This window comes from Poecilia reticulata, chromosome 5, assembly GCF_904066995.2.
Source record: "Poecilia reticulata chromosome 5, P_reticulata-male-v2, whole genome shotgun sequence".
Lineage (NCBI taxonomy): Eukaryota > Metazoa > Chordata > Actinopteri > Cyprinodontiformes > Poeciliidae > Poecilia > Poecilia reticulata.
Genome location: NC_088834.1, coordinates 1,993,252 through 2,019,614, shown reverse-complemented (window position 1 = coordinate 2,019,614; position 26,363 = coordinate 1,993,252). Strand labels below are relative to the sequence as shown.

Here is a 26,363-nt window from a genome sequence, read left to right as displayed (position 1 = left end):
AAAACAGCAGCAAGCAGAAACGTTCTTATAGAGAGTCCTCTGTTTTCAACAGGCCTCAAAAATGTCTTAGCAAACTAATAATAATAATAATAATAATAATAATAATAATAATAATAATTATAAAGTGCAGTTCATCTTGGAAAAGTTGTTTGAAACACATGAAATTAATAACCTCCATAGTTTCTACTCTACTGGTGATGGGTTGAAATGTTGACACCGTTTGTATATTTTTTTCTTGTTTCGTGTTGTTTGGATACGATAATATGACAATTCTTTGTCCTTAGCCCTGACAAAATGTGTGTCATGTGTGTTAAGGCCTCTATTTACATTACAATTGATAAAGTTTACATTTGAACATTCAAGTGACAGAATCAAAGGGAAGCCGTAACGTTTTGGTGAGACGTTTGCTAACTGCAACATTTCATTTCAGTAGCTCATCCATTAGACCTTACAGTGACAAAACATCTCAAATAAACCCGAAGCAGCTTTTAAAGACACAATCACTTCTAACTGGCTTTGATTCTGTCAGTGGTGCAGATGCACATTTTGCACATTAACATTTCTTACTGCAGACATGTCACACAATACAAACCGGCTATTGAGGTTTTACAATCAAGTTAAGCTAACCGACGTTTCACCTAATGCCCAATGAATGCATGTTAGTTGGAGTGAATGACAGGAAGAATCTTTACAAGTTTAACTCTCATTCGGCCTTATTCAGTTAATCTACAGAGCTGTGAAGCAACGGGACATTTCCGTCGGGTGCAGGGCTAGCTTTGAGCTAACAGGAAAAGCATCTGGCTTTATTTCTAAAGTTAAAGTCAGAAATGCAGAAGTTTGTTATCTTTTGTGGATCACTTAGTTCTCAATATATCATAACTTTGGCACCAAACACATTCCGTAGGTCACAGTCTGCAGTTATTTCATGTAAATATAAATATGTCTATTTTAGATTCATGCAGATTTACTAACATGTCATAAACTTCAGAAATAGCTGCTGTCATGTTTTTTATTCCCAGCCATCAGTTAATTCTTAATGTTAGGGATATTTGTAGTTTTGTGAAACCATCCATAAGATAAAATACATTTTTTTTTAAGTTTTCCACTGGTTGATGCTCCTTGGTGGGTAAAGTAGTAAATCAGGTTTTGTCTGGTCTTAAACTTCAGCTGCCAGCATTATGACAATAAACCACCACAACCTTGATCTCCAGGTTTGTTGTCTGTTCAAAGCTGCTGCAAAATGTTGATCATCATGAGGAGCCGCCAATAATCTCCAAAGATCATCGTGTATTTCTACACTGCTGCTGGATTTTGATCCAGTCTGAAAACAGATTTAAGGGGTTTATCAGAAAACAATCACTCGTGTTGCACATGCAAATCACTCGTGTTGCACATGCATCAACAGTTTTGGACGACGGTGAGCAAAGAGCTATTGCAAAGGTGACCAGAATTTAGTTAATTTGATATTAAATATCCATCAAACTTCCCCTGTCTGAGCTGAAGGAGAGCTGGTGTCTTCATCTCTTTCTCTCCAGACAAATCAGTAATTATAGCTGAGAACACAACACCTTTCAGTGATTATCTGCTTATTGTCTTCAAAGCTAAAAGTCTTTTTGTGTTTCCACCAAATGAGAGGATTCAACCCAGTCCTTCAGAGCTGAGACCCAATCAGAGCAGTGATTTCTCCTAAAATGTTTAAACACACACAGCATTTTAGAGGCATTTCCATTGGGAGTTTAAACATAATTAAATGTATAATAATGTTTAGTTGTTTAGTGTCAAAACATCCCACAGACACGTAAAGCAGGAACATCCCACTGGGGAACATAAACGGCTCTTCAGACAGTAGAGCTGATGCGTTGGTGATGGAATCATAACTTGTGTGTTTGTTATGCATGAACAGCCATGAAACTGGACGTTTTATTGCTTCACAGAGTGACAGGAATTTGCTTGGAGCGAAGCTACCGGCAAAGCAGAGGCCACATTCACAAAAACTGGTTTGAATTAGAGGAATTCATCCAGTGATTATGGCAACCAAACGGATTTTATTTCAAAATGTTGCTTCTAACCAACCAGAAAACTAAAAAGTCCTGATGAGTTAGTTTTATTTTTTAACAGAAAGCAGCTGAAACAGAACGTCTTAAGAAAGAAAGGATAAAAGTGCTACATAGGAATGTTCCTCAGTTCAAACCGTGACCTCTGACCTCTGACCTCTGTGTAGCTCATGCTAAATCTTACCAAGTTTTGTGCTAATAGTAGAAATGTTTAACCTGTCATGCAGATGCTACCAGCTACTGCTACAGTCTCAGAAAAAGAATCTAGCAAAGATATCATCACCTCCTTCCACTTGTGTTTCAACATTTATCAACAAAGTCATGACAGATTCACTTTGGCTCACACCAGAGGACACAAACAGTGGTCATATGTACACACAAAGGAGACATTATGGATCTTAAAGTGCCCAAATAAATGGTTTTTGCTCTAATAAATTTCTCTACAGTGTGCACATTGTGTTCCCTTTACGTTCATCCCATTTCTCCGTCCTCTTTTGAAGTCTGTAACACCTGACGTCAGTCCAGACGGATCCTTTGTTTGGATGGTGCAAAGAACATTTCATGCTCTCTTTCTCTCTCTCCTCTTCCTCCCTCCGGTTTTCAGTCGAAGCATGGCTAATCACCAGGTGGCTTGGCTTTCAGTGGATCAGGGCTTTAATTTAGAATGAAAGCGGCGCTTCCCTGCGCAGCCTGAATGCTGCTGTTCGGTGGTGCGGCTGGGTTTTTCTGCTGTCCCTCCCACAATGCCACATGCCACAAGGTAACTGAGGAAGAGGAAGAAGACACGTGCTGGTAGAAATTGGCACAACAGAAACTGTTATTCACCAAAGCTTAAAAAAGACTAGAGGAATGTTAGAAATTTATCTGAAGAGCTGCTGCAGCTGCCAGGTTCACAGGCAGCTGTTTGCTCTTTACAGCAACCAAGATTGAACTTTTCTTGTATTTTCCAGTGATAGCAGCCGCTGCATCCAGTGTGATCTGCACGAGGAGGTGAAAACGAACCAAAGCAGAGCAGAAATAATAAATTAAGAACAAACACTTGTTGCTTTAGACCCAGAATACACCAGGCTGCATCATGCTGGGTACACTTTGTTCCCTGTAAGGCCTCAGCAAAATTTAAATGTGCTAATGTCATGCATTTAATATTAGCCACTTTATATTAAAATCATAATCCTGCAGAATAGACTGCATGCATAAAATTTCATTTAATTTTGGGGTTCTTAGCTGCAGTTCTCAGTTTTCACACCAGGACCGAATCTGGAGGATGTTTAAAATTCACAATTTACAAAAAATAAATCTTTGCCGCCTTTATTTTTGAAACCCTAGTTAGAATAAATTGACTTCGTCGCTTTTTATAATAGGCAAGGATGTATATTTCTCTTTAAAATCAACACAACATCAACTGAATAGACTGAAAAGTGCTTTAAATGTCATGTGAGTTGGTAACTGGTGAACATTAGCAGGTTGCAAACAGTTTTTGGGGATTGAGGAGGATTAGCCCTGTAACGTAGGTCCGCAGGTGAGCCAGCTAACTGCTGCGATGTGAGGCTCTAACCAACAGGAACCAGCAGCGGTCGTCATTCCTAACTTCAGGTTAAGATCCGGATCCTTCCAGAAGCTACAACAGCTGTCAGCCATGTTGGGATGGCCCACGTGTTCCATGGAGTTCAACATCATTCAGCCAATGTGGAACGCACAGAAATAAACACAAAAACTGCTCCTGTGGTTGGACCCGGTGTTTCTTGGTATGTCGCAACAAATAACTTAGACCTTAGTGTTTTTAGTCCTGCTATCGATAGGAACTGGTTTCTCAGACATTACGGTGGACTGAGAGATTTGATCAGGTCTCCAGTGAGGACGTAGAAAGACAACAAGCAGCCCTGGGAATGAGAGTTGGATGTAGGCTGCAGCTGCAGCAAACGGAGCCGCCGAGTCCCAACAGGATGTGATCAATGTCAGCAGCCGAGCTCCGCTTTGAAGTATCCTCATTAAGGAGGTTTGGGCTTTCCTTCCATCAAAGACGTCTGAAGGGAGAGAAATCTCCCTTAGAGTCCGAGGGATGGTCGGTTACAACAATAAAAGAAATGCGGTTCCCAGGAGCCACGGGAAACAATCTGCTTCAGAACTATGATATATTTCAAATGAATGCAGGATAACCAGCTGGTTAGCACAGGCATTAACCAGTTCTGATCGTTCCCCAGACTTGTGAATCTTAACTTGTTCCTGGTGCAGGTGAAGTGGTGACCGGCTGAGCCAGGCGGAGCTACAGGGTTTAAAAACGTTTCTTCAGACTCAGTTTAATCTGAGCAACAGGAAACTGCACAGTTTCCCTCCTGAGTCTTAGGATCTCTCACAACACGGTCCGATGGTGCTCTCCAGAGACATCTGAGATGAGTGGCGGATCAGTGGCGCCATAGTCGGGTCCACCATGGAGGAGGTAGGGAACAACTTGTACCAGCCAATCACCATGGTGCTCAGGTCGAGCTCCTCCAATAGGATTCGAGCTACGCCCATGAAGCTCTTACGGTCCATTCGTCCGTAGTTTCCCCAAACAATGACCTGAAGGAGAGAAACAAATGGGGATAAAAAGGCTGATTGTTGTCAATCTGTTAGCGTTTTGCTTTGTTTTTATTGTTTTGTTTTTATTGTTTTGTTTTGCTCAGGATGTGACCAGCACAGCCGTCCTGATCAGGAGACATCCATCAGTGTTTTTGAAAAATTAGATCAACAAAAAGTCTTGGAAAGTTTCATTTGGGTCCAAATTTTATTAGAAATGCACAATATCTCGGCGCCAACATCAGTATCAGTCGATATCTGTCATTTTCTAACATATCGGTCTGATAAATAAACCTGGATCGATATGAACAACCGATATTTAGTTTTATCTGTTTCTGGTTGGTTTTTTTCCGAAGGTGTTTAAACAGCAATGAAATTTAACAACCGCAACACAAATATTTATATCATATTGGACATCAGTAGCGTCCAGATTTTCATATCAGTGCATCCATAAGTGTCATATATCTTTTCCCAGAAATAAAAATCTCCAAAATTAAATAAAATTTCTCAAATACGTTGTCTTGGATCACATGGCTTGAAAAAGCTAAAACGTATAAATAAAATGTTGCTGCCACATTAAACAGAGATGATATTCAGATTCATGACGTTTTTTCCCATTTTAATTCAGTCATTATAGTTTCAAAAGAAGCAAATTTAATCAGAAATCCTGGCAGAGTTTCACATTGGACACATTCTTTGGTTTTATTAGAGCTCTAAAGTATTCATGATAAATTAATCTTGTCACCACAAGGACGTTAACAAATCTGCAGGACGGGGCATCATGGCTCTTCCTCCGGGTTATTAATGCTGAAATTCAGACTGAAACTTAGTTTGTGTTAAAACTGATGCACTTAATAAATCCCTGCAGATGATTATTTATGGTTCATGTGAAATACATCGCAAATAAAGAGCATTTATCTTTTACTGATACTCTGGCTTTACTTTGCACTTTGAAACAAAACAAAAAGCTGCAGGTCAGTAAAATCAATACGTCACTTCATGATGTTGTGGACGAGATTTTGGAACCAAAGTTGGTGTCAAATTTAAATCCACGCTCAGTAGACAGACGTATGCAGGTGTGTGAGTCGGACTCAGAGCATTTCTTTTTGTAACACAAGGCAGGCTGAGCGGTGTCTATTTGTGCGTTTGGTGTCGTCTGTCCCCTGACATCCTGATAACATCGGGGCTCAACTCAGACAGCCGCACTTCTTCTCAGGCGGTGGACAAAATAATCAATATCCATCAGCCAATACGTCGCCTCATGTGGAGGTCCAGGCTGTCCCTGCATCACAGAATACCAAACGTCTGCGAATGATTTCCACCGAGACTCTGAGTCAGAACTGTAAGAAATGATTCTCTTAGGTTTCTATTCTCTTATTTTTTTCAACCACTGCAGTTTTCTGCACTTTAAGGAAAACACTTGTGGTGATAAATGTTCAATTTTTATCAATCGGTTTTGAAGAAAGGCAAACAAGTGTCTCAGTTCCTCCTGGAATCACTTTCAGTTAACAAATCTATGAGAAAACATTCTAAACTTTCAAAAAGTGCTCACTAAATGTAAAAATTACAGCTTGCTTGTTTGCTACGCAATGTGTTTTATCCGAACTGACAAATAAAACTGTCTCTGTCACAGAGGCAATTAAAGCAGCTTTTTAAATGGATTTTCCGTGTCGTCTTAAGCAGCTCTGCGATTTGCTAAATTGGGAAATGACAAATTGAAAAGTGCTGCTGATTTCAGCGATTTTCATTATCCAGTGTGAATGAGTTTGATGAAACTCGGAGGACAGCGGCACAGGCAGCAGATAATTAAGAGGGAGGCGTTTAGCGGCTAATTAGCCGGTGACAGGAGCAGGAGAGCAGCTGGAGGCAGAGCTGCAGGCGTCTCCGCCGACACATCACTGGTTCCCTGGACTTCTGACTGAGCAGGCCTGACACCAACACCCAGGGTGAAACCGTGTTCTTCACGTGGGGCGTGCACCGAGCAGCATGGAGACAACATGAAACACCGAGAGCATGACTAAAACACAGAGCCAAAGTCTGAAGAAAGGAAGATTGCAGATAAAGAAGAGCAGAGGAGGAAAAACTGAAGTGCAGAAATAATCCGTCTCTGTCTGAGTTGGTCGTTTGTGGTTTTATTTTTTAAATTGTTGAAGCTGAAAATAAAATGAGCTCCCAGAGCCGCCGGTTCTTCAGGTCAGATTGTTTTAGAAAAGTCAAGCTCTGTGGAAGATTTTAGGATTCAGAGTTTAGCATGCCGACACAAGTATGAATCATGCATCTTAGATTTGTAATAACAATGAAGAAAATAACATTGAACTCAAGTTCAGAATTCAAACAAGATTTGGTCGTTGTCAGAGTTTCCATTTAAGGTATTTAAATCTTTTTGTTCCTTTCTGTGGGTTCTCACCTGCACCACTTTCCCCTGTGGGCTTTCAGAAAAGACCAGGACCTGATTGTAGAGAGGATCCAGAGACTTCCTCACTGCTTTGGTCTTCTTCTTGGCCACACAGACTCCGTTCTCCAGGAGGTAAACTTTGATGTACGCCGCTGGAAGATGAGGAAAGAGAAAACTGAGCAACACATTTGTCTTTTTCTTTTTTTTCCAGTTCTGAAAAACATTTGGCAACTCAGAAAAGGGAAGAGCAATCCCCAGCTGTCTGTGCTTTGGGGAAACTGTGGCATAAAATGAGTTACTCATAAATATCTTGTATTATTCTCCTGAATAATAAAGGGCATTTTTCAGCAGAAGAAAACAAATCAGGCTAATTCTGAGAAATTGTCAAAGTGTTACAAAGACACGACACGAAGGATGCTACTAAAAATATCATGTTTAAAAGCTGATGAGGCAAAAAACTGTTGTAACATCATGAAATCAGAATCATGTTTGTTATTTAACAAGTGGAAAGTTTTATTTGTATTCACAGTGAAGTGTCTCCATAACTTAAAATAACGAAATAATAATGAATAAACTATTGGAGAGATGATTTATCAGTTGATTTGATTATTAAATCGATATTTAATCAAACATGATGAAAAGAACAAAAAGCAGCTATTCATGATTTAAATGTTCCATTTAAAAATGTCCAGCCACTAAATACAATCTGATTTCATACTTTTTGTCTTTGGAAACACAAATATTACAGCTTTCCTTTAAGCACAATGACAAGTAAAGTGACTTTAAACATGATCCAAATGATCAGCAGCAGAAAGTTTAGAGCTAAAGTTGATGAAGCTGTAAAACCTCCTGGGTGAAAAACCTCTGTGAGTCACTCTGTTCCTGTTTGGTGCATTTAGCTTCTCTGCTCTGTGTGCAAACTCCCAAAACTATGAAAAATTGTTTCCCCCTTTTAGCCTAGCCTGCAGGCTGCTCTGTGCGCAGCTGCTGCTGTGCGCTGCCTTTTGATTTATTTCTGCAGAATCGTCCTTGTCCTCAATATGGCAGAAATAAAAGTCAAGCAGGTGGGTCATTGGAACCTCCTCAGTCCAGTGACGGTTCCCATGTAAATCCTGTGAAAAGCAGGTTTTATTTGTTTGACCCAGCAACATGCTAACGGTACCTGGAGGTCCCTTTGAGCCTGGTTTCAAGGTGAGTCCTCTCGCTTGAACAACTTCTACCTCCAGACCCCCGTTTCTCTCCGTCAGGCCGATTTCTACATCGCCTGCATGAATAATAACAGAAGTTCATTATTCGGGTTCCAGGTGAAGGCGATGCTCACAAGGTTAATACGTTTAAGATTTCATGACCCATCAAGCTAATGAAAGTGTTTCTGGAACAAACCTCCAGAAAACACTGGGCTCCTTTAAATAAAGTAGAGTTTCATACCTTTGAGCCATAATAGATGAAGATCGACCAACAAATCTGATGAGGATGATTTCAGGGACCGAAATGTAAAGTTTGTCCAGTTGTGACTCTTTATAAATGTGAGATTTTGTGTTTTTATCATTATGTAAAACACCTTGAAACGCCGAAATGTGCTGTACAAATAACCTTGATTGATTGATTGATTGAACCCGTTTATAACTGCTTGCGATTCAAACATTTGATTTGAATTTTTGACATGAAAGAAGGAAAACACAGAAACTCTAGAAGTTCTTCAATCAGAAGCATTTTAACTTAGTTTGATTCTGTTAATGAAAGTTTCTTTACTTCCAGTTCAGCATTACAGCTTTTTACTGATTTGTGATAAAATTATCATTCCGTTCATTATGAATAATTGTGGCAAAACGGCTCAAAAGGACAAATATTCCTTTGTAAGTGACTGAGCGCAGATGATCTCCCAGTTATTTTGAGTCCTCTGACATTATATAATGCTGAAGTGGACAGAAGGTTGGGAGTGGAACCGGTCCAGTGAGTGTAACTGTTGCTGGTCCAAGGACGCCGTCTGACTGCCAGCGAGGAAGATGACCCACTTACAGTAAAACGCTGCTGCTGAGGACAGTCTGCGTGAAACGCTCCCCCTACAGACCACCAGGAAATAAATAACTACACTGCAGCTCAGATTTATGACAGAACTCTGAGCCACAGCCAAATGATTTTAGGAGCCACTAAATGTGTTTTATTAGGAAATAAGCCGTAGCTTTTTAATTTCCAGGAGATAAAGACGTTTACCTTCAATTCATCCTTCAGTTCAAAAACATAAGAAAACCGATGGCCTCACCGCACACAGCATTATTTATCACTTCATGATTATCACTTCATTCCAAACCTCATGCTGAGAGATTAGAAATACAGCAAACATAAAAAGTCTGCACAGTCCCTGTGAGCATGCTGAGTCTTTGTGATTCAAGGAAATATAAAAATCAGCATGTAAAATATCGGGTTGATTTTTTTTCATAGGTAACTTTGTCAAGGTAGATGAAGAGTTTTAATGCAGAACCTTCAAGTTTCTGCTAGAAAACTAGAGATGAAGAAGGATTTCAGTTTTCAACACAGAAAAATCTGAATTCTGAGCTAAAAGAGACCAGAGAGACTGGAGAGACTAGAGAGACTAGAAAGACTAGAGAGACTAGAAAGACTGGAGAGACTAGAAAGACTGGAGAGACTAGAGAGACTAGAGAGACTGGAGAGACTAGAGAGACTAGAAAGACTAGAGAGACTAGAAAGACTGGAGAGACTAGAGAGACTAGAGAGACTGGAGAGACTAGAGAGACTAGAGAGACTGGAGAGACCAGAGAGACTAGAGAGACTGGAGAGACTGGAGAGACTAGAAAGACTGGGGAGACTGGAGAGACTGGAGAGACTGGAGAGACTAGAAAGACTAGAGAGACTAGAAAGACTGGAGAGACTAGAGAGACTGGAGAGACTGGAGAGACTAGAAAGACTGGGGAGACTGGAGAGACTGGAGAGACTGGAGAGACTAGAAAGACTGGAGAGACTAGAGAGACTGGAGAGACTAGAAAGACTGGAGAGACTAGAAAGACTGGAGAGACTAGAGAGACTGGAGAGACTAGAAAGACTGGAGAGACTAGAAAGACTAGAGAGACTAGAGAGACTGGAGAGACTGGAGAGACTAGAAAGACTAGAGAGACTAGAAAGACTGGAGAGACTAGAGAGACTGGAGAGACTGGAGAGACTAGAAAGACTGGAGAGACTAGAGAGACTGGAGAGACTGGAGAGACTAGAGAGACTGGAGAGACTGAGAGACTGGAGAGACTAGAGAGACTGGAGAGACTAGAGAGACTGAGAGACTAGAGAGACTAGAGACTAGAGAGACTGGAGAGACTAGAAAGACTGGAGAGACTAGAGAGACTGGAGAGACTAGAGAGACTGGAGAGACTAGAAAGACTGGAGAGACTGAGAGACTAGAGAGACTAGAGAGACTGGAGAGACTGAGAGACTAGATAGACTGGATAGACTAGAGACTGGAGAGACTCAGAGACTAGAGAGACTGGAGAGACTCAGAGACTAGAGAGACTGGAGAGACTATAGAGACTAGAGAGACTAGAGAGACTGGAGACACTATAGAGACTAGGGAGACTAGAGACTAGAGAGACTGGATAGACTGGAGAGACTATAGAGACTATAGAGACTAGAGACTAGAGAGACTAGAGACTAGAGAGACTGGAGACTAGAGAGACTAGAGACTAGAGAGACTGGATAGACTGGAGAGACTATAGAGACTATAGAGACTAGAGACTAGAGAGACTAGAGACTAGAGAGACTGGAGAGACTGGAGAGACTATAGAGACTATAGAGACTAGAGACTAGAGAGACTAGAGACTAGAGAGACTGGAGACTAGAGAGACTAGAGACTAGAGAGACTGGATAGACTGGAGAGACTATAGAGACTATAGAGACTAGAGACTAGAGAGACTATAGAGACTAGAGACTAGAGACTAGAGAGACTAGAGACTAGAGAGACTGGAGAGACTATAGAGACTATAGAGACTAGAGACTAGAGAGACTAGAGACTAGAGAGACAGGAGAGACTGGAGAGACTATAGAGACTAGGGAGACTAGAGAGACTGGAGAGACTAGAGACTAGGGAGACTAGAGAGACTGGAGAGACTAGAGAGATCTGTGACACAATGTGGAAGATGTGGAGAACGTTGGTGAGGCAAAGTGATTAAATACAATCCAACATTTTTATTTATATTTTCAGGTAAATCCACAAATGATCAGGATGTGTGACGTCAAACGATCAAGTGATTCATCAGTCTGATTCTTCTCTTGACAGATTTCTTTGTGATGTGGAATAGCATTTCTGAATCATGATTTTGTAAAGTAACATTGAATTTTCCTCACCCATGGATGTCATTGCAAGCGTCTGTCTCCCCACAAACTGGGCCGGTCCCATCCCATCCAGGAAGTCACTGAACTGGGCATCGGATGCAAGACACATCCCACTGTAGTTAAGACTGAGGGGAGAGCAGAAAGGACGTGGATTACAACTTCATCCGGTGACTGTGGTTTATGTAGAAGCAGAGAAGTGAAATAAAATGCAAGAAATGGGAAAAAGAACGATGGCAGAGATATGGAAGAAGAAAAAAGATGCAAAAAGTAGAGAACAAAGGTGAAATGAAAGAGCAAAAAAAAAGAAATAACCATTTATCACACATGGTTCAACACAGATAAAACTCCAAAAAGAAACTCAGTGATGAACTTATGTGACCCAATTTTATCTGAGTATTCAGAAGAATCAGATCAGAGTGCTTTGGTGGCAGACTGCCAGGAACTATAAACGTGTGTGTGTGTGTGTGTGTGTGTGTGTGTGTGTGTGTGTGTGTGTGTGTGTGTGTGTGTGTGTGTGTGTTATGTGGTCAGCAGACCACAGCGAATCTCTTGCTCATCTTTTATGTGAAAACTACAGAGTGTAGAAGTAGAACAAAACAAAACAAAACAAAACAAAACAAAACACTGAAGCAGAGCAAAGATCCAGCAGGAGGAAATGTTGAGTCAAGGACAGAATCTGGATTTACTCTTCATAAATCCATAAATGACGAAATGTAAAAAAACATAAAGCACATGCAGTGCAGTGACTGTCGTCTCATTTCATAGATATGGATGACAGCTTAATACAAAATGCCAATAAGGAAAATGTTACAAAGTAAAGCTAAAAGACAAAAACAAGTCAGAAAAATGTAATTTCTCTTTCAGCTACATTACAGTTTAGACAGAAACTAATTAAAATCAATAATAAACAGCTACATAACTACAAAAAGCCACATAAGAACAAGTTGAGGAAATGCTGAAAGATTTGAATAAAATCATTTTTAAAACAGGTAATAAAAATGCTGCATTGGCTCCAGATTTTTATTGCTTATGGATACGGTGCTAAAGATAATGCCGGTTATTGTAAACACATTCCTCCAGATATGGACTGAAACTCTGATAACTGTGAGCTTTTTGAAAATATTCACTGTGTTTCTGCAGCAGCTGTGCCAGAGTGGCTTGTTTGTGATTGTTTTTTTAACTGGTTTGCATTTTTTAAAGGTTTTGTTGCCTCTAGTGGCCTTTATTTGAAGGTAGTTTGACAGGAAAGAGGGTTATGATGCGGCAAATGTCACCAAGCTGGGAATCTGTGACCTCTGGCATGAGGACTAGGGCCTCAATACATGGGCTGTGCTTTGCCCCTGCGCCACCACAGCACCCCACTGGTTTGCATTTTAACTGAACTCTTCCTACGTATATGTACTGGTGACACAATCGGCCGATCTCTGTGGAATATCATAAACCGCACCATTAGTCAGAACGATGTCCAAAGATGTGGATCAATTTTGCTCCTGTGAGTTTGTCATTGTGACAGCCAAGTGGCCTTTTGGTGGAGAGAGATCAAACAGGAACAGACTTAATGCTCACCTCGTATTTATCTCCCTCTCAGCTTGTTCCGTCTCGTCAGTCTTATTTTCTCTGTCTTTGTTTCTTTATAAACCTTAATTTATACCATATTTTCCTCCTTAACTATCCCTAAAGCAAATCTTTTACATGACAATGGCAGCTAATAACTGGAATTATATATTCACCTTTGAAACATCAAATCATCATGAATAGCTGTGTGTTTAAAATGGTAACAGTGTCAGTGGGTTGTTATACAACCTTAACAGAATTTAATAGATCCACGATGCCGTTTAAAACTTGGCATGTGCAGATTTTAAAAAGCTGAAATATCCTTTCTGGAGCCCTGAAAATATGGTTTGGCGTGCAGTAAGTCAGGCAGCGCTGGGCGCCCGGGTATTACAGGGTGATAAGATCCTGAGCTTCAGATTATTGCGTGTGTGTGTGGAGCACATCTGGGGATTACGCTGCTGTTTCACACAATCTGATGTTCGATGCAAAGCTCATGCTGTAAACAAGCAACACACCCCAAAACCGGCATCTCAGACCTGATGGGACTGAGATGCTGCTGGTTGGTTTGTTAAGACAGAGCAACTCAATATGGACGAGACTTTCTCTGTTCTGGTCACTTTACTCTTTATTCTGTCTGATTCATTAACGTCAACCAACTTATTATTATTGTTCATTTAGCTGCAGCCACAAATAGAGACATTTAAAAAAGTATATTTTAAAAAAATAAGTGTATCTTTATTGCAGCAGCAACATTTCAAACTGAAACACTAAAAAAAACACATTTAATCTGAAAACTTTAATTGTTCTCACATTCACAGTAATTGGAACTGAACCATTTCTGTATTGATCTGCTCAAATGTTTTTGGACAATTATTTTATTAAGAGTTAATCCATTAAAGTCTTTCTGCTGCAGTTTAGTGAATTACACTAATTTTGACATGGCAGAAAAAACACCTTATCCTAGAACTTTTGTAGAAAAACTCATTCTAATCACATACGATGAATGGAAATGCAGGTAGCGTTTGGTCCTGGATTCTTATCTTACCCTGTTTCTGGACCTGCTTTCCTGAGGTTTTCCTCCTTTTAAATTTTTCTTCTTTATTCTCTATTAAAAATATTCATTTTTCCTTCAGTCTGTTCTGCATTGGGTCGTTTGTCAACCAAAACATGAGAGGCTTCCAGACTTTTATTTTAAAATATTCTGGTGTTTTAAAAAGTTCGCCATGCCATATTCTCTAACGATGTTCCTTTTGTTGGAGAAACAGGCCCTCAGCATCACAGATCCTCCACCATACCTTATCATGAGCTGCTTTGTTTTTAGGCCAGATCCTCCTGGAGCTCAGTCAGTTGCACCTTTCAGTTTTAGCTTCATCGCCGCCACCATCCGCAGCACACGCACTAAAATACCCCAATCATTAATCAATAAGCCCATAACTGTGATTGGATGGTGTTAGCTGACAAAGTGCTTATTCACTGCAGGATGTGTCCATGCACTGAGCTTTCCAATCAGCGCACTGAGCCAAATGGCTGACGGAAACGGAGCGCGAGCGAAGCAGCGGATGATTTAAATGATTCATCGTCACAACGCTGGCAGCACGGAGCATGCTCAGATATCAATCACTTATTTTATACATACAGTTCTTTTTATTACAGCTGGTGCCTTTAGCTTTATTTTAAAAAGTTTTTTTCGATTGAAAAATGACAATGAGATCAAAATCAACCTGTAGATTTTGCACAAATCGGTTTTCACAAAAGGTACATTTAATTTCATCAGTCAAACGTTGTTCCTCCATGTTGCTCCAGTGTTTAGTTGCTTTGGAGTTTGATTTTATTTATTTATATGCTAAAAAACGTCTACATTTGAAGAGGTTTTTATTAAGAAAGTATATAAATTTGTGCAGTATTGAATTACACAACTGCATCTGGCTTCTGTTTTTTGTGTGTTTTTTATTCTTTTAAGTTCTCCTGAACTTTCCCGTCCATTTGTCTGCATCTTTTAACATCATCTTTGAGATGCTTCATCACTGAACCTGGATGTTCTTCCATTGTGATTTACAGGTAATCATTACTAACACCAGAAGGTGATCATTTCCACACCTGCCTCTCCTTCGCATTAAAGTGTTTTTCAGTATAAAGTGTTTTGAGTTGATTCAAATCATTTGTAAGGAGAAAATCAGTGTCTGATTCTGAACCCAAACTAAACCCATTTCATTCTCATTCATAAAGTTTTCTGCTTAAACTCCAACAGTCTGAACGCGTCTCATACATCAGGCTGAAGGAGAAGATGTTCAATAAAACTCCACAGACTGGGTCACCTGACTGTGGCTGCAAGTAGCATCAACTGCTGCATCACTAACAGTTGAGCTGCCATTTTTCTGCGGGGTAAATTATTAAAATGTAATTAAATAAAAAGTGAAATGTGGCCATTCTTACACATTTCTACACTTCAGTTTGCAAAAATCAACTTTTTTATGTAATATCTTAAAGGGAAAATGAAAATATCACATATATTTTTTTCATAAATCTGTATTTTTATTCCCACCTCCATGTATAGATGATACTACATTAAAGTTCTGCTGCTTTACGGAAGCTCAGCGGTCATTTATGATATGATATGAGGGGAGATTTTGCAAGATAATCATAGAAACTTGAATTTGAGGAATAGTTTACACAGCTTGAGTCAAACAGGCTTAGACTGATTACTCAGATTCAGTTTGTCTCCTTGTTCTGTTTCAAACTGTTTGCATGATGAGAAACGACATTTTTCTAATTATGGCCAGTTTGATGTGGTATTTATACAAATCATTCTGTTTTTCTCCACATCCAGACCTTTGATGAACAGAGGAACTTGGTGACGACACTCCAAATAAACGCATTAAGATCTTCACATCATCACTGCATTTTTCTTTCATCGTGCAGCACAAACTCAGCCTCTTCTGTAAATCTGTGTAAGGTAATGTGTATTCAGACAGACTTTCAGTCTCTCTACTTGCAGCCCATGTTTCTGTTGACACCCTGACGCTCGCATCAGCCGGTCTGTCTGCCTCGTTATGTAACTGTGGGAGCTGGTATCCAGGTTGGCAGAGCTCAGCATGTGTCCACGTGTCTGCATGTGTAGTAGTACTATGCTGTTATTACTCATCTTCCTCAGATGGATGAAAGGAAATCAGCTCTAACCTTTAAAAGACAAAATAATTCTCTAGTTGTTTGTGTGGAGTTTGTGGAAACCCAGTGGTCACGAAGTGGAAGCTGCAGGTTTCTTCATTTATTTCAGGTTAATTTGAAAGATAAACTGGCTCCAAAATCACTTCATCAAAATTAGGCAACAATAAAAAGCCTGTGTGCAATCTAATTATGAAATGAACACCCACAATAAAAAATGATGAACTCTCCGCTCCTTTTTAAGCAGGATGGATACGATTATTATAATGTGCTAACAACTTTCTGTGACATTGTCACAGCAATAAATTATGAAGTAAGTGCTCCAGTTACCTTTCTTGAATAGTAAAATGAAATTTACATTATATTCAACATTTAGATTAGTCTGTAATCACGTTCTCTTGCAGAATAAACTCTGTGATTCATCTCCTTTTGATTCAGATCTAGACTTTATGTAAACAATAAGTAGAATTACAGAAAAATATTGACTTTTTTTTGTTCTCAACCCACAGAGCATGCCATGCAGTATGTGCTTTAGAAATGGAAAAGTGCATCAAAATAAATTTATTTGAATTTACAAAATGTCTCAAAAAAGTTACATTCAGTCTAATCTTACAGATTCCAAGCACTTAAACTAAAATCAAACAGTCCAGTTCTGTTCACTGTTCAAACTCCATAATAAATGAAGAAAACCATCAGAATGATTCTGTAGAGACATTGAACAAGTGAGCTTTACAGCAACCCCTCTGGCTGAGCAGGCGCTGAGCGACAGTGGAGAGGAAAAACTCCCCGTTAACAGGAAGAAACCTGCAGCGGAACCTGGACGCTCATCTACTGAAGAAAAGTAACATTTCCACCTGACACCAGTTAGAGACAAGCAGCTTCTCATCTCCATGATGGAAAGTTTTCACCTGAGGAGTGAAGTTCCCCCCCCCCACCCACCTTCTTCAAATCAGACAAAATTGGTGTCAAACGTTTGTGCTACGTTTGTGCATCAAACATTTTCGTTTGTGCTGCTTTGGCTTTGAAGATATTAATGAAAGTGTAAAGGTCAAAAGGTCAACCAGCCACCCAACTTTTATGAAATCCAACTTTCTTTATATCTTTAAAATGATAGCGGCACAAACAAAAAAATTTGCTGCACAAACCAGCACAAACGTTTGACACCAATTTTGTTTGATTTCATAAAAGTAGGGGGGGTTGGTTGACCTTTTGACCTTTACCCTTTCATTAATATCTTCAAAGCAGCTTTGAAGCAAAAACGAAAATTTTTGCTGCACAAACCAGCACAAACGTAGCCGAGTTGATTGACACCCATTTTGTCTGATTTGAAGATGGCTGACCTTGGATGACCTCTAGAAACATTTCTTTATATCTTTAAAATGATACCGGCACAAACGAAAATTTTTGCTGCACAAACGTGGCACAAACGTTTGACACCAACTTCACTCAGGTAAAGTTTTCATCACTTCGTCAGTGAAAAAACAGCTTTATGTGTTAGATAATGTCAGATTTACAGGAAATTCTGAGTTATTTTAGCTCTATGAACAAAATAGTTTCAGTACCAGATTTGACAGAGAACTGCTTATCAAAAACACTTAAGTCCAGTTATAAATGCTGATATCTAGAATCACCAGTTTTTAAAAAAAAAAGGATTTTAAAAGACATTTAGTGTTGCAGCTGTTTTCCTTTGTGGTTACTCACTTCCCCTCGGAGCCGTAGCTGTTCATGCTGTCCTCTATGGATTCATGGCTGGCCTGGCGGACGGTCCGACTCGGCATCTCCACCGCCAAACCCGTCTCCGTGCTCCTCTGGATGCCTCCCTTCAACTTCCTGCCATCGGTGTCCACTGCAGGAAACCAGACACAAATGGTCCTGAACTAACTTCACATTTAAACTCAGAGTTTGGAGGAGAAAACGCCGCATTCGCTGAAAAAACACAAAATCTCACCAAGTATTTTCAGCAATATGTAAGAGCTTCTTTCTCCATACAGATGAAAAAGTACTAGTTCAATTGGCAGATTATTTCATTTATAACACTGGGAAAATATCTTGTTACGAGTTAAATAATTTCTCCTCAGCATGAAGGAATTATTGACCGAAAACAAACTCCAGGTAGTTTTTGTTTCACTTCAAGTGAACTAAGATATTTGCAGTAGAAATTAAACCAAAATTACTTGCTAAGATTTTGTGTTTTTGCAGCGTTGAGGATTTATTTTCCTGCATCTGCTGCTCGGTTTCAGCCGCCCGTGTGTTTACTCTGCAGTGACCTGATCTGGAAAGAAAGACGAGAAGTGACTTTAACAGGAGAAAGGACGACGGGATTCAGTCCCTCTTTAGATCAGGACAGTACATCTGCAAAGCAGAGCACAAAATCAATGACCGGCTGACTTTACTGGACATTTCTCTGACCGAAAGGAAATTTGCAGAGAAAAAGATGAAGAAGTTCTCAACTTAGAGCTGACATGACGGCAGCGTCTTTTCGGTAATAAAGCTGAGGGAACCCGAGGTTTAAAAAAGTTCAAGAGACACCAAACAAATCTCAGAGAAGGATTTAAGAAGTTTAGTACACAAAGCGAGAATGAAGCTCCGAGTTAGGAAGTTACTTCTGCAGTTATTAAAGAGGAGTGACCTAGAATGGAGCTATTTCTATCACGTTCTTGTGGGACGGCACTTTGGCAGATTTGGGTTACTGCTTCAGCTCTCCGACTGTTTCTGTATCATCAGTTCAGCTCAGAGCTGGACCAGAGACCAGAGTTAGACAAACATTACTGGGTAAAGTCAGTAACTGCTCTTTCTGTTTCTGTTAGATGGCAGAAAAACACAGATTTCCATCAGAACGTCGTGATTTTCTGGGTTTTTATCTTTTATCTGTTTGGCCTGGTGAATGACAGACACTGTGATTTATCCCACCGAAATAAAACCCTGAACTTTGCTTTTTAATATGCATTTAGTTGTTGTGGTTGAACACAAACACACTCTGTGAATACTGATGAAGACTTTAACTGCTGTAGCTGAGGTTTAACAGCAGATTTACTTTTACATCAATAGGAAAGGAAAATAAATAAATTCAGGAGTAATCAAGAAGCCCAGATGGTTTTTATTCACCGATAAATCAGACATTCAGGGTTTAAGGCCAGTTTGTAAAGATTTAGCCAGAGTTTGATAGTAACTAGTTACATTTACTCAAGTAAAAAACTGTTTTCATTAACCTGTACTTTTTACTTTCACCTGTTATTTTATTATAAAGTATCTCGACTCTTACTTGAATAAAATTTCATTATTTTCTACCCACTGAATCTTTTAAGGTTCTGCAGTTTTTGTTAGTTTCCTAAATTTTGCATTGAAAAAAACTGATTTGGAAAATGTTTCTTTTGTTATTTCTTGTAATTTATATGAATTATTGTCATTTTGTCCTTAAAATAGCAACATTTCTATTTAACTTTATACTTTTGTCTGTCTGATGATGTAATTTTTAAATACTAAAAAGTATTTTGTGACATTACAACCACAACACTTAATGTAATTTAACGGCATTTTTTCATACAAATTTGTGCAAAAGTTTGAGCAACAGCATCCATGTTTCTCAAAGATTTTAACAAAGTCTGTTCAATTGTCTCCACCAGCTTTTCACACCCAGTGACATCATTTTTTTGCCAATTACTCTTTGCAAAATTGCTCACTCGCATCCGTCACATGAATTTCATAAAGTAGTGTGGTATAAGTCTTATTACGGGTTGATAGCAGCAGCTTTTGAGCAACTGGTTCAGGATACTGATGGGACATTACCGCTGTTCACCTTAATCCAAATCAGCATCTGTTAGCAGAGTCAGAGCGAGAGGCAATCTCACCAGGCAATCAGGATAAATGATTAGTGCTTAAAGGGCTGACAGGTTTCTTATTTGTAACATTTGTGGGCTGATTCTGTTTGTCTGCGACTCTAAATGAGACCCGAGAAGCTTTAACTACGCCGCTGTCCGCCTGCCAGCATTTTTATGCTTTTTTTGTTGCAGCACTACAGACTGGCTTTGCTCATACAGTCTAAAAACCTGTTTGTTAATTCAAGAAGTCACAAATAATGAAGCTAAAACCACCATTTCTTCTCACTTATAGTAGAAACCGAGAATCATAAACAATGAAAGGGAAGAATGTTTTATTTTCTTGTTGAACGATGAGGAATATTTGAGGAATGTGGGGAATATTTGGACTGGAGAGGATGGACATTCATCTTTTTTCTTTTCTCTTTATAAACAAAAATAAAAGACCTTTAGACATTATGTTGCTTATGCTTTAGGTCAGTTTGTCAAACAGGCTGAGGACCATTAACTTATTTAGCAAACTCTCACAGACCCTCACTTCAAATTACTCCACAATAATACAATAATAATACAATAATAATAATATTAGTCTGTTTTCTGTGTTCATCATCTACTCAGGGCATTTTGAGTTACTTCAGATTCTGATGTCAGACACATGGAAATTAAAAAATAAGTTGTTTTTTCCTACCAAGTGTTGCAATAAAAGAAAAATGGACTTGAGTTGCTTTGCCAGAAACAAAATTTCTCTTCTGCGTCATTAAAATTATTCACGAATTTCTATCAAAAACATTTCTCTATTTTTATTCAATGAATTTAACATAATCATTTTTAATCAAATAAACAAATAACAATAGTTATGAACAAAGCATTATAAGCAAGTAAAGTCATAAAAAACTAAGAACAGTTCGGACCAACTGAGACTCACGGCACAGAGTCGTTCAAAGGAATCGAGTCGTTCCTGAACCGAACGTCAAACTCTCAGCAGGTGTAACTTCGCTTCCTCTGATTAGATAAATATTCCTGGTTTCTTTCCACCGGCATCATCAGTTTTTCTAGTGAGTGACCCGATTTAAAGCCATTTATCTATCGTTATTTTAGACACAACGCTTTGGGAAGCTAGCTGTAGCGTCGCGCTAAGCTAGCGAAACGGCTAGTAAACGGTCGTTCACATGCAGTACCCAGCTGACCACTAGGGGGCGCCCGCCGACCACAGTTTGAGAAAGACCGCTTTAGATGCTTATTAAACAGTTTGTCATCATCATTATCTTTTGTAAAGTGGCCCAGCTGATGTTTTCTCTCATATTAAACAATTACCCTGAAACAGAAGGATTTGCAGGCTTAAGCAGGCCAGATGTTGGCTGGTCTGCATCTGCTTGGAAAGCCAATCCACAGCACTTTCTGCCAGCTGTTGTGTTTTATTTGTCTCCAGATGTTCAGGGTTGTAAGTCTGGTGCAGTCTTATTATAGCGTAATGTTTTCTGTCCTCTTTGTCGCTCTGATTCCCCCAATCAGGTCAGTCCAGGGTTGCCCAAGCTCCCAGAGTCTGGTAAAGGTTAAAAAGCAATTCAGTCTCTGTGATTTCATAATTCCTTGTGTAATTCCCACCTAATGTGATTTTAGATTAATCACACTTTTTAAAAAGGTGAAAACAATTTTCTCTAATACCCTAAATGTCAAATGTATTTACATATCAGCAAGCGGATCTCCACAAGTCTGATCCTCTCTGTGGCTGTAATAAAGGAAAGAAATTGAAACCCACTCCAATCTAAAATAGCCTCCTGCGTTTGCCGTGAATGTAGCTCACAGCGTGCGATGTGCAGCGCCCGCTGTGATGTAGCACAAAAAAAAATGTCTGAAGGTGACGCACAAACGTTGTGATGAAGAAGCACAGAGCTAGGACTCATTAGTTTGTCTCCCAGCAGAGATACATTAATGAAAGCAGAGCGGATACTGAAATAGCCGCTCTCCATTCAATCCACTTATCCGGCCAACTTCACTGACTGACAGGAAGACTGCGAGACAAGGTGTGACCTACCTCGTCTCGCAAGGTAGGTCACACATCGTGGCCTAAATTGCTCGCAGACAGACAAGCAGTACAGAGATAATTTTAGCGGGATGGGATGCTTCATTTAAAATAAATCAACTGGCTTATATGAGGCTGTTTGTAAAATTAAAAATTAACAGCAATAATTAGCCTGTGATAAGAGAAAAAACATGTTAGCCATTCATTTATGCCATAGTTAAAACTAATTACTTAGTGAGCAGGCAAAATGTTTAGCTCCAAATTAAATAGGTAAATAATTAGAGTCAACCTGAATATGTAGCTAAACAAATGGATTTAGTGGACAAATGAAAGCAGCCAGAGATTATTAATTAGCATCACTGTTTGCCTCATGCAGTTTTTATTTTGATTGTCCATCTCCAGTTATCAACAAGTCAATTTGCATATTAGCTATAAAAGTAGCTTCAATTTAAATATTTATCTTGAAAATTAAATATTTTGATATGTTATTCTTGTTGGTAAAGGATATCAACAACTCAATTTGTATGATTTAGCTTCAACTTAAATATTTAACTTGCAAATTAAATATTTAGCCTAATAGCTGAATATTTTGTTCAAAGCCAACTACTGTTCAGTTTGCTAACTATTTAGCTTGAAGCTAACTATACTTAGTATTATTATGGAATGTCTATATTATTACAATGTAATTTCTTTTTAGTTTTGAGCAAAATTCTACTTTTCCTTTCATTACACATGACAAATTTATCAGGCAGGAGATTAAAAAGTGCTGCGGCTGGAACATTATGGTGACTCATTTATTAAGTTTCTTTCACTTCCTCCGTCACGTAGAGAATGGAAATGATTGCAGAGTGAGAACTCTGTGCAAACAAAGCTGCAGTGATGGTTTGGTTCGTACGATCAGGTCTCCCGTCTATCAGACGGGCTGTGATGGAGGATTTGATCAATTATTATTATTATTAGAGATATGAAGCTGCCACTTTCTCTGAGAAACGCACCAGGAGCAGGACTCCCCATTCATTCTGATGGTGTTCACTTGACCCACTTAAACCATGTCGAGGTGCGTGTGTGTGTGTGTGCGTGTGTGTGTGTGTGTGTGTGTGTGTGCGTGTGTGTGTGTGTGTGTGTGATAAGCAGGATGCTCAGACTCCTCTCAGTAAATGACCTGCTGCAGTGTCCAGCTGTGTCACACTGACTTCAGCCTCTCAGAGCAGAACCCAGACGGATTCCCACCTTCTACGCTAAATATCAGAATCTCTCCCTGAACATTACAAATCTCCTCTTCAGCAGCTCAAATAGGATCCTTATTGTGTCTGATGTGTAACTGAAAATGAAGATAATAAAGTTATTTATTATCCACTATCAGTTAACCAGTTCATGATGAACGTCTCAAACTCAGCGGTGATTCAGTGTCTTCCGTGTTTCCTATAATCAGATTTAGGATCGATCACTCTCTGCTTTTTATGCACTCAAGCACAAATAAACTTATTCAGAATAAAATGCCGTGCAGAAATCATGACATAAATGGCTACAATCCAAAAAAATGAATTCTTACTATTATATCTCCTATTTCTTTTGTGTGCAGGAGCCATATTGGAAAAAGTGAGAGGGGAGTTCAACTTGAAAGTTCATAAAGTTTGGTTATTTTTAGCAAAGATGTAATCAATTATTCCTTCCTTTTCCCAAACTGAACTCACTGACCCCCCTCTCCAAAGCTCATCTCATTTTTATTGGCAGAGAATCAACGTGTTTCTAAGAAGGAATTGCATTTTTAGTGTCTCTAACTTTAATTTGACCTTTCAACATTGACCGTTTCTTTTCATCCTGTCCAGCCTGAAGTAAAAGTTTAAGACTTCAAAATAACTTCATCAGAGATTTTCTTTCCGTAGAAATCCATCCATTTTCTTACACCCTTGTCCCTCAGTGGGTTTGGGAGGGTTGCTGGTGCCTCTCCAGCTAACGTTCCAGGCGAGAGGCGGGGTCACCTGGACAGGTGACCTGGACAGGTCGCCAGGCAACACAGAGACACACAGGACAAACAACCATGTGCACACACCTAGGGACAATTTGGAGAGACCAATTAACCTGACAGTCATGTTTTTGGACTGTGGGAGGAAACAGGAGTACCCGGAGAAAACCCACGCATGCACAGGGAGAACATGGAGACTCCATGCAGAAAGACCGGGGCTGGGAATTGAACCAAGAACCTTCTTGCTGCAAGGCAACAGCTCTACCAACTGCGTCACTGTGCAGCCCTCCGTAGAAATCATTACTTCAAATACCCAAAACCGGACACTATGGATGTTTGTATTTAATGATCTTATCAAACCTTTTGCAGTAGATTCAGCAAAAGGAAAAAAAAGGCAGGGAAGATTTATTTTGCTTGGATAAATGTCCTAAAGCTGAACTGTTGGTCACAACGTGAGCAGACGAGCAGGTTTGAATCTCTGCTGTTTGAAGCTTAAAACCAACATCCATGTTTGCTGATTTCTCTTCATTCAAACCCGTTTTTGTTTTACTGCTTTTTGCCACAAGTCAAGTTTTGGGCTTCAGATAAGATTGTAATTCAATAAGACAGAAACCTTTTATTTGACCGATCTGCGTTTTGTGACGTCTCGACGTCTTTGATAATCGACATTTGCTTCAATCAATTCATGACTCACATCAAACTGCATCACCTCCATCTAGGACAGATTAGATTTAAACATGGATGTTTGGTGTTTTTTTGCTGTTGTCATGAAAGCATCTTTTAAAACGTTCTCCTCCACACCTGAGGCTGCTTCACCTCCAAAGCTTCGTTACTTTGATGCTCCATGTGGTGAAAACTCTCCTCCTTTGGGCCACATTGAGAAAACAAGCAGCAGAAATATTTTAGCTCGGCCTGATTCATCACCCTGAGCTTAGGAAGAAGACACAGACATCTAGAGCTGCTTGAGGGAAGATTTGTTTGAGCTAAATTTACTAAACTGCCTCAATCTGTTAGTTCACATTATGAGAAAGAAATCCAGACGTTCTTTGGTCTATTTTATATGTTTGCAGCAAGAAGACATGAGCAGAGCAGAAGTGTCTAACAGTGGACGTATCGTGTAGATGCAGCCAGTAGATTTGCTCTTCCTCCGTCGACTTGTTCATTACAGAAAGAGGAAATCTGGCAGAAGTTGCTGTCTGATGGAGAGGATCCTGTAAAGCACTAAAAAAAGGAATTACTTTCCTGGTTGAAGCGCCACAGACGATGACTGGTGATGACTAAGACCGGAGACGAATAGGAAGCAGCCTGTTAAAACCTCTTGGCAGCAGAATAGGTGGACAAAGCAGAACGTTTCAGACGTAGAGCTAATTGCCTCATGGGTAGGTAAGCATTTCTCAGATCGTTTTAAAAAATTAACAGCACTGCTGAGTGCTCTGCAAAAGATGTGTTCTCACCGCAGTTTTACTCTGTATGCAAAGAACTTCCTGGATTGCAATAAGTGTTAACTAGTAAAGAGCCAGGCTTTCTGGGTAACTGTGGCTCCAGGCAGCATTAAAAGTTACTTTGACATTAAAGCAGCTGAACAGAAATGAATCTTTCTGTTGTTCAGAAAGATTCAACAGAATTTCATTTATTCTGTTGACTGGATGGAGAAACGTCTCATTATTCGGGGTTAAAGTTTATTTTCTCTGTTTGAGTCGAATCGCTGAAGCAACTTTGACCCTCATCATGTTTTCCTAACTGCAGCTTCACCGTGACGATTCTGCATCATCAGCAAAAGAAATATTACTGCAAGGTTTGTCTGGGACGCGCTTTCAAATAAGAGCTTATTAAAAAGATCGGATATTAAATCTACTTTAATATAAAACCTCTCTGTTAATTAATTTATTCCACCTTTGTCTTTATTTGTGTTTTAATATAGTTCTGAGTTTTGATCCAGCACTGGATGGGTTAAAAGTGTTTCCATCTCCACTTTGGTGCATAAATTACTTTAAGACTTCAAGCGAAAATTACATCTTTAATAAACACACAGATAGAAACTCGGCTGCTGATTCTCAGATCTCAAACTCTGATAAAAGTGTTTTTAAATGTTAATTTTAAGTGTAGCATCTCAATTCTCCAATTAAAATCATATTTCCTTTTTTAAATCACTGCCTCAGGTTTTGTTTTTAATGTATATAAATTCATCCAAACAGAGACGAAAACATGTAAATATATTTCTGGAGGAAGAGCCCTCTGCTTCACGCTCACATTATCATCTCCAGCACATTAAACAATATTTTACACAGAATCCTCCAATCGCTTTGATTTAAACTCCATATTCTGGGAGGAAGCAAACTTAGATACGATCACCGGTTAAATGTTGGCAGAAAGAAGAAGAGAAAGGAAAACAGGAAGAGAAGGAGGGACCCAAAGGGGAAAAAAACCTGTCAAGATGGCAAAACACAAAAGAGACGGAGCCAAATTAATAAGTACAAGGAAGAGTCTGAGTGACAGCAGA

The 26,363-nt window shown here is 39.4% G+C and overlaps 1 protein-coding gene across 2 annotated transcripts in view; it reads right to left on the bottom strand.

The window, feature by feature from the left end:
* Positions 1-2,340: 2,340 nt before the first annotated feature.
* Positions 2,341-26,363, bottom strand: part of rims4 (regulating synaptic membrane exocytosis 4) — a 38,366-nt gene continuing 14,343 nt past the window's right edge. Inside the window, exons 2-6 of one of the 2 annotated variants that reach the window (XM_008408288.3) lie at positions 17,761-17,905; positions 11,356-11,468; positions 8,168-8,269; positions 7,018-7,157; positions 2,341-4,613 (exon numbers count right to left, since the gene is read on the bottom strand). In XM_008408288.3, the coding sequence (XP_008406510.1) occupies positions 4,395-4,613; positions 7,018-7,157; positions 8,168-8,269; positions 11,356-11,468; positions 17,761-17,905 (719 nt within the window). In that variant the 3' untranslated portion in view covers positions 2,341-4,394. Of the gene's footprint in view, positions 4,614-4,635; positions 6,570-7,017; positions 7,158-8,167; positions 8,270-11,355; positions 11,469-17,760; positions 17,906-26,363 lie in introns of those variants that run through there. The other variant, XM_008408289.3, reaches the window with a different exon arrangement.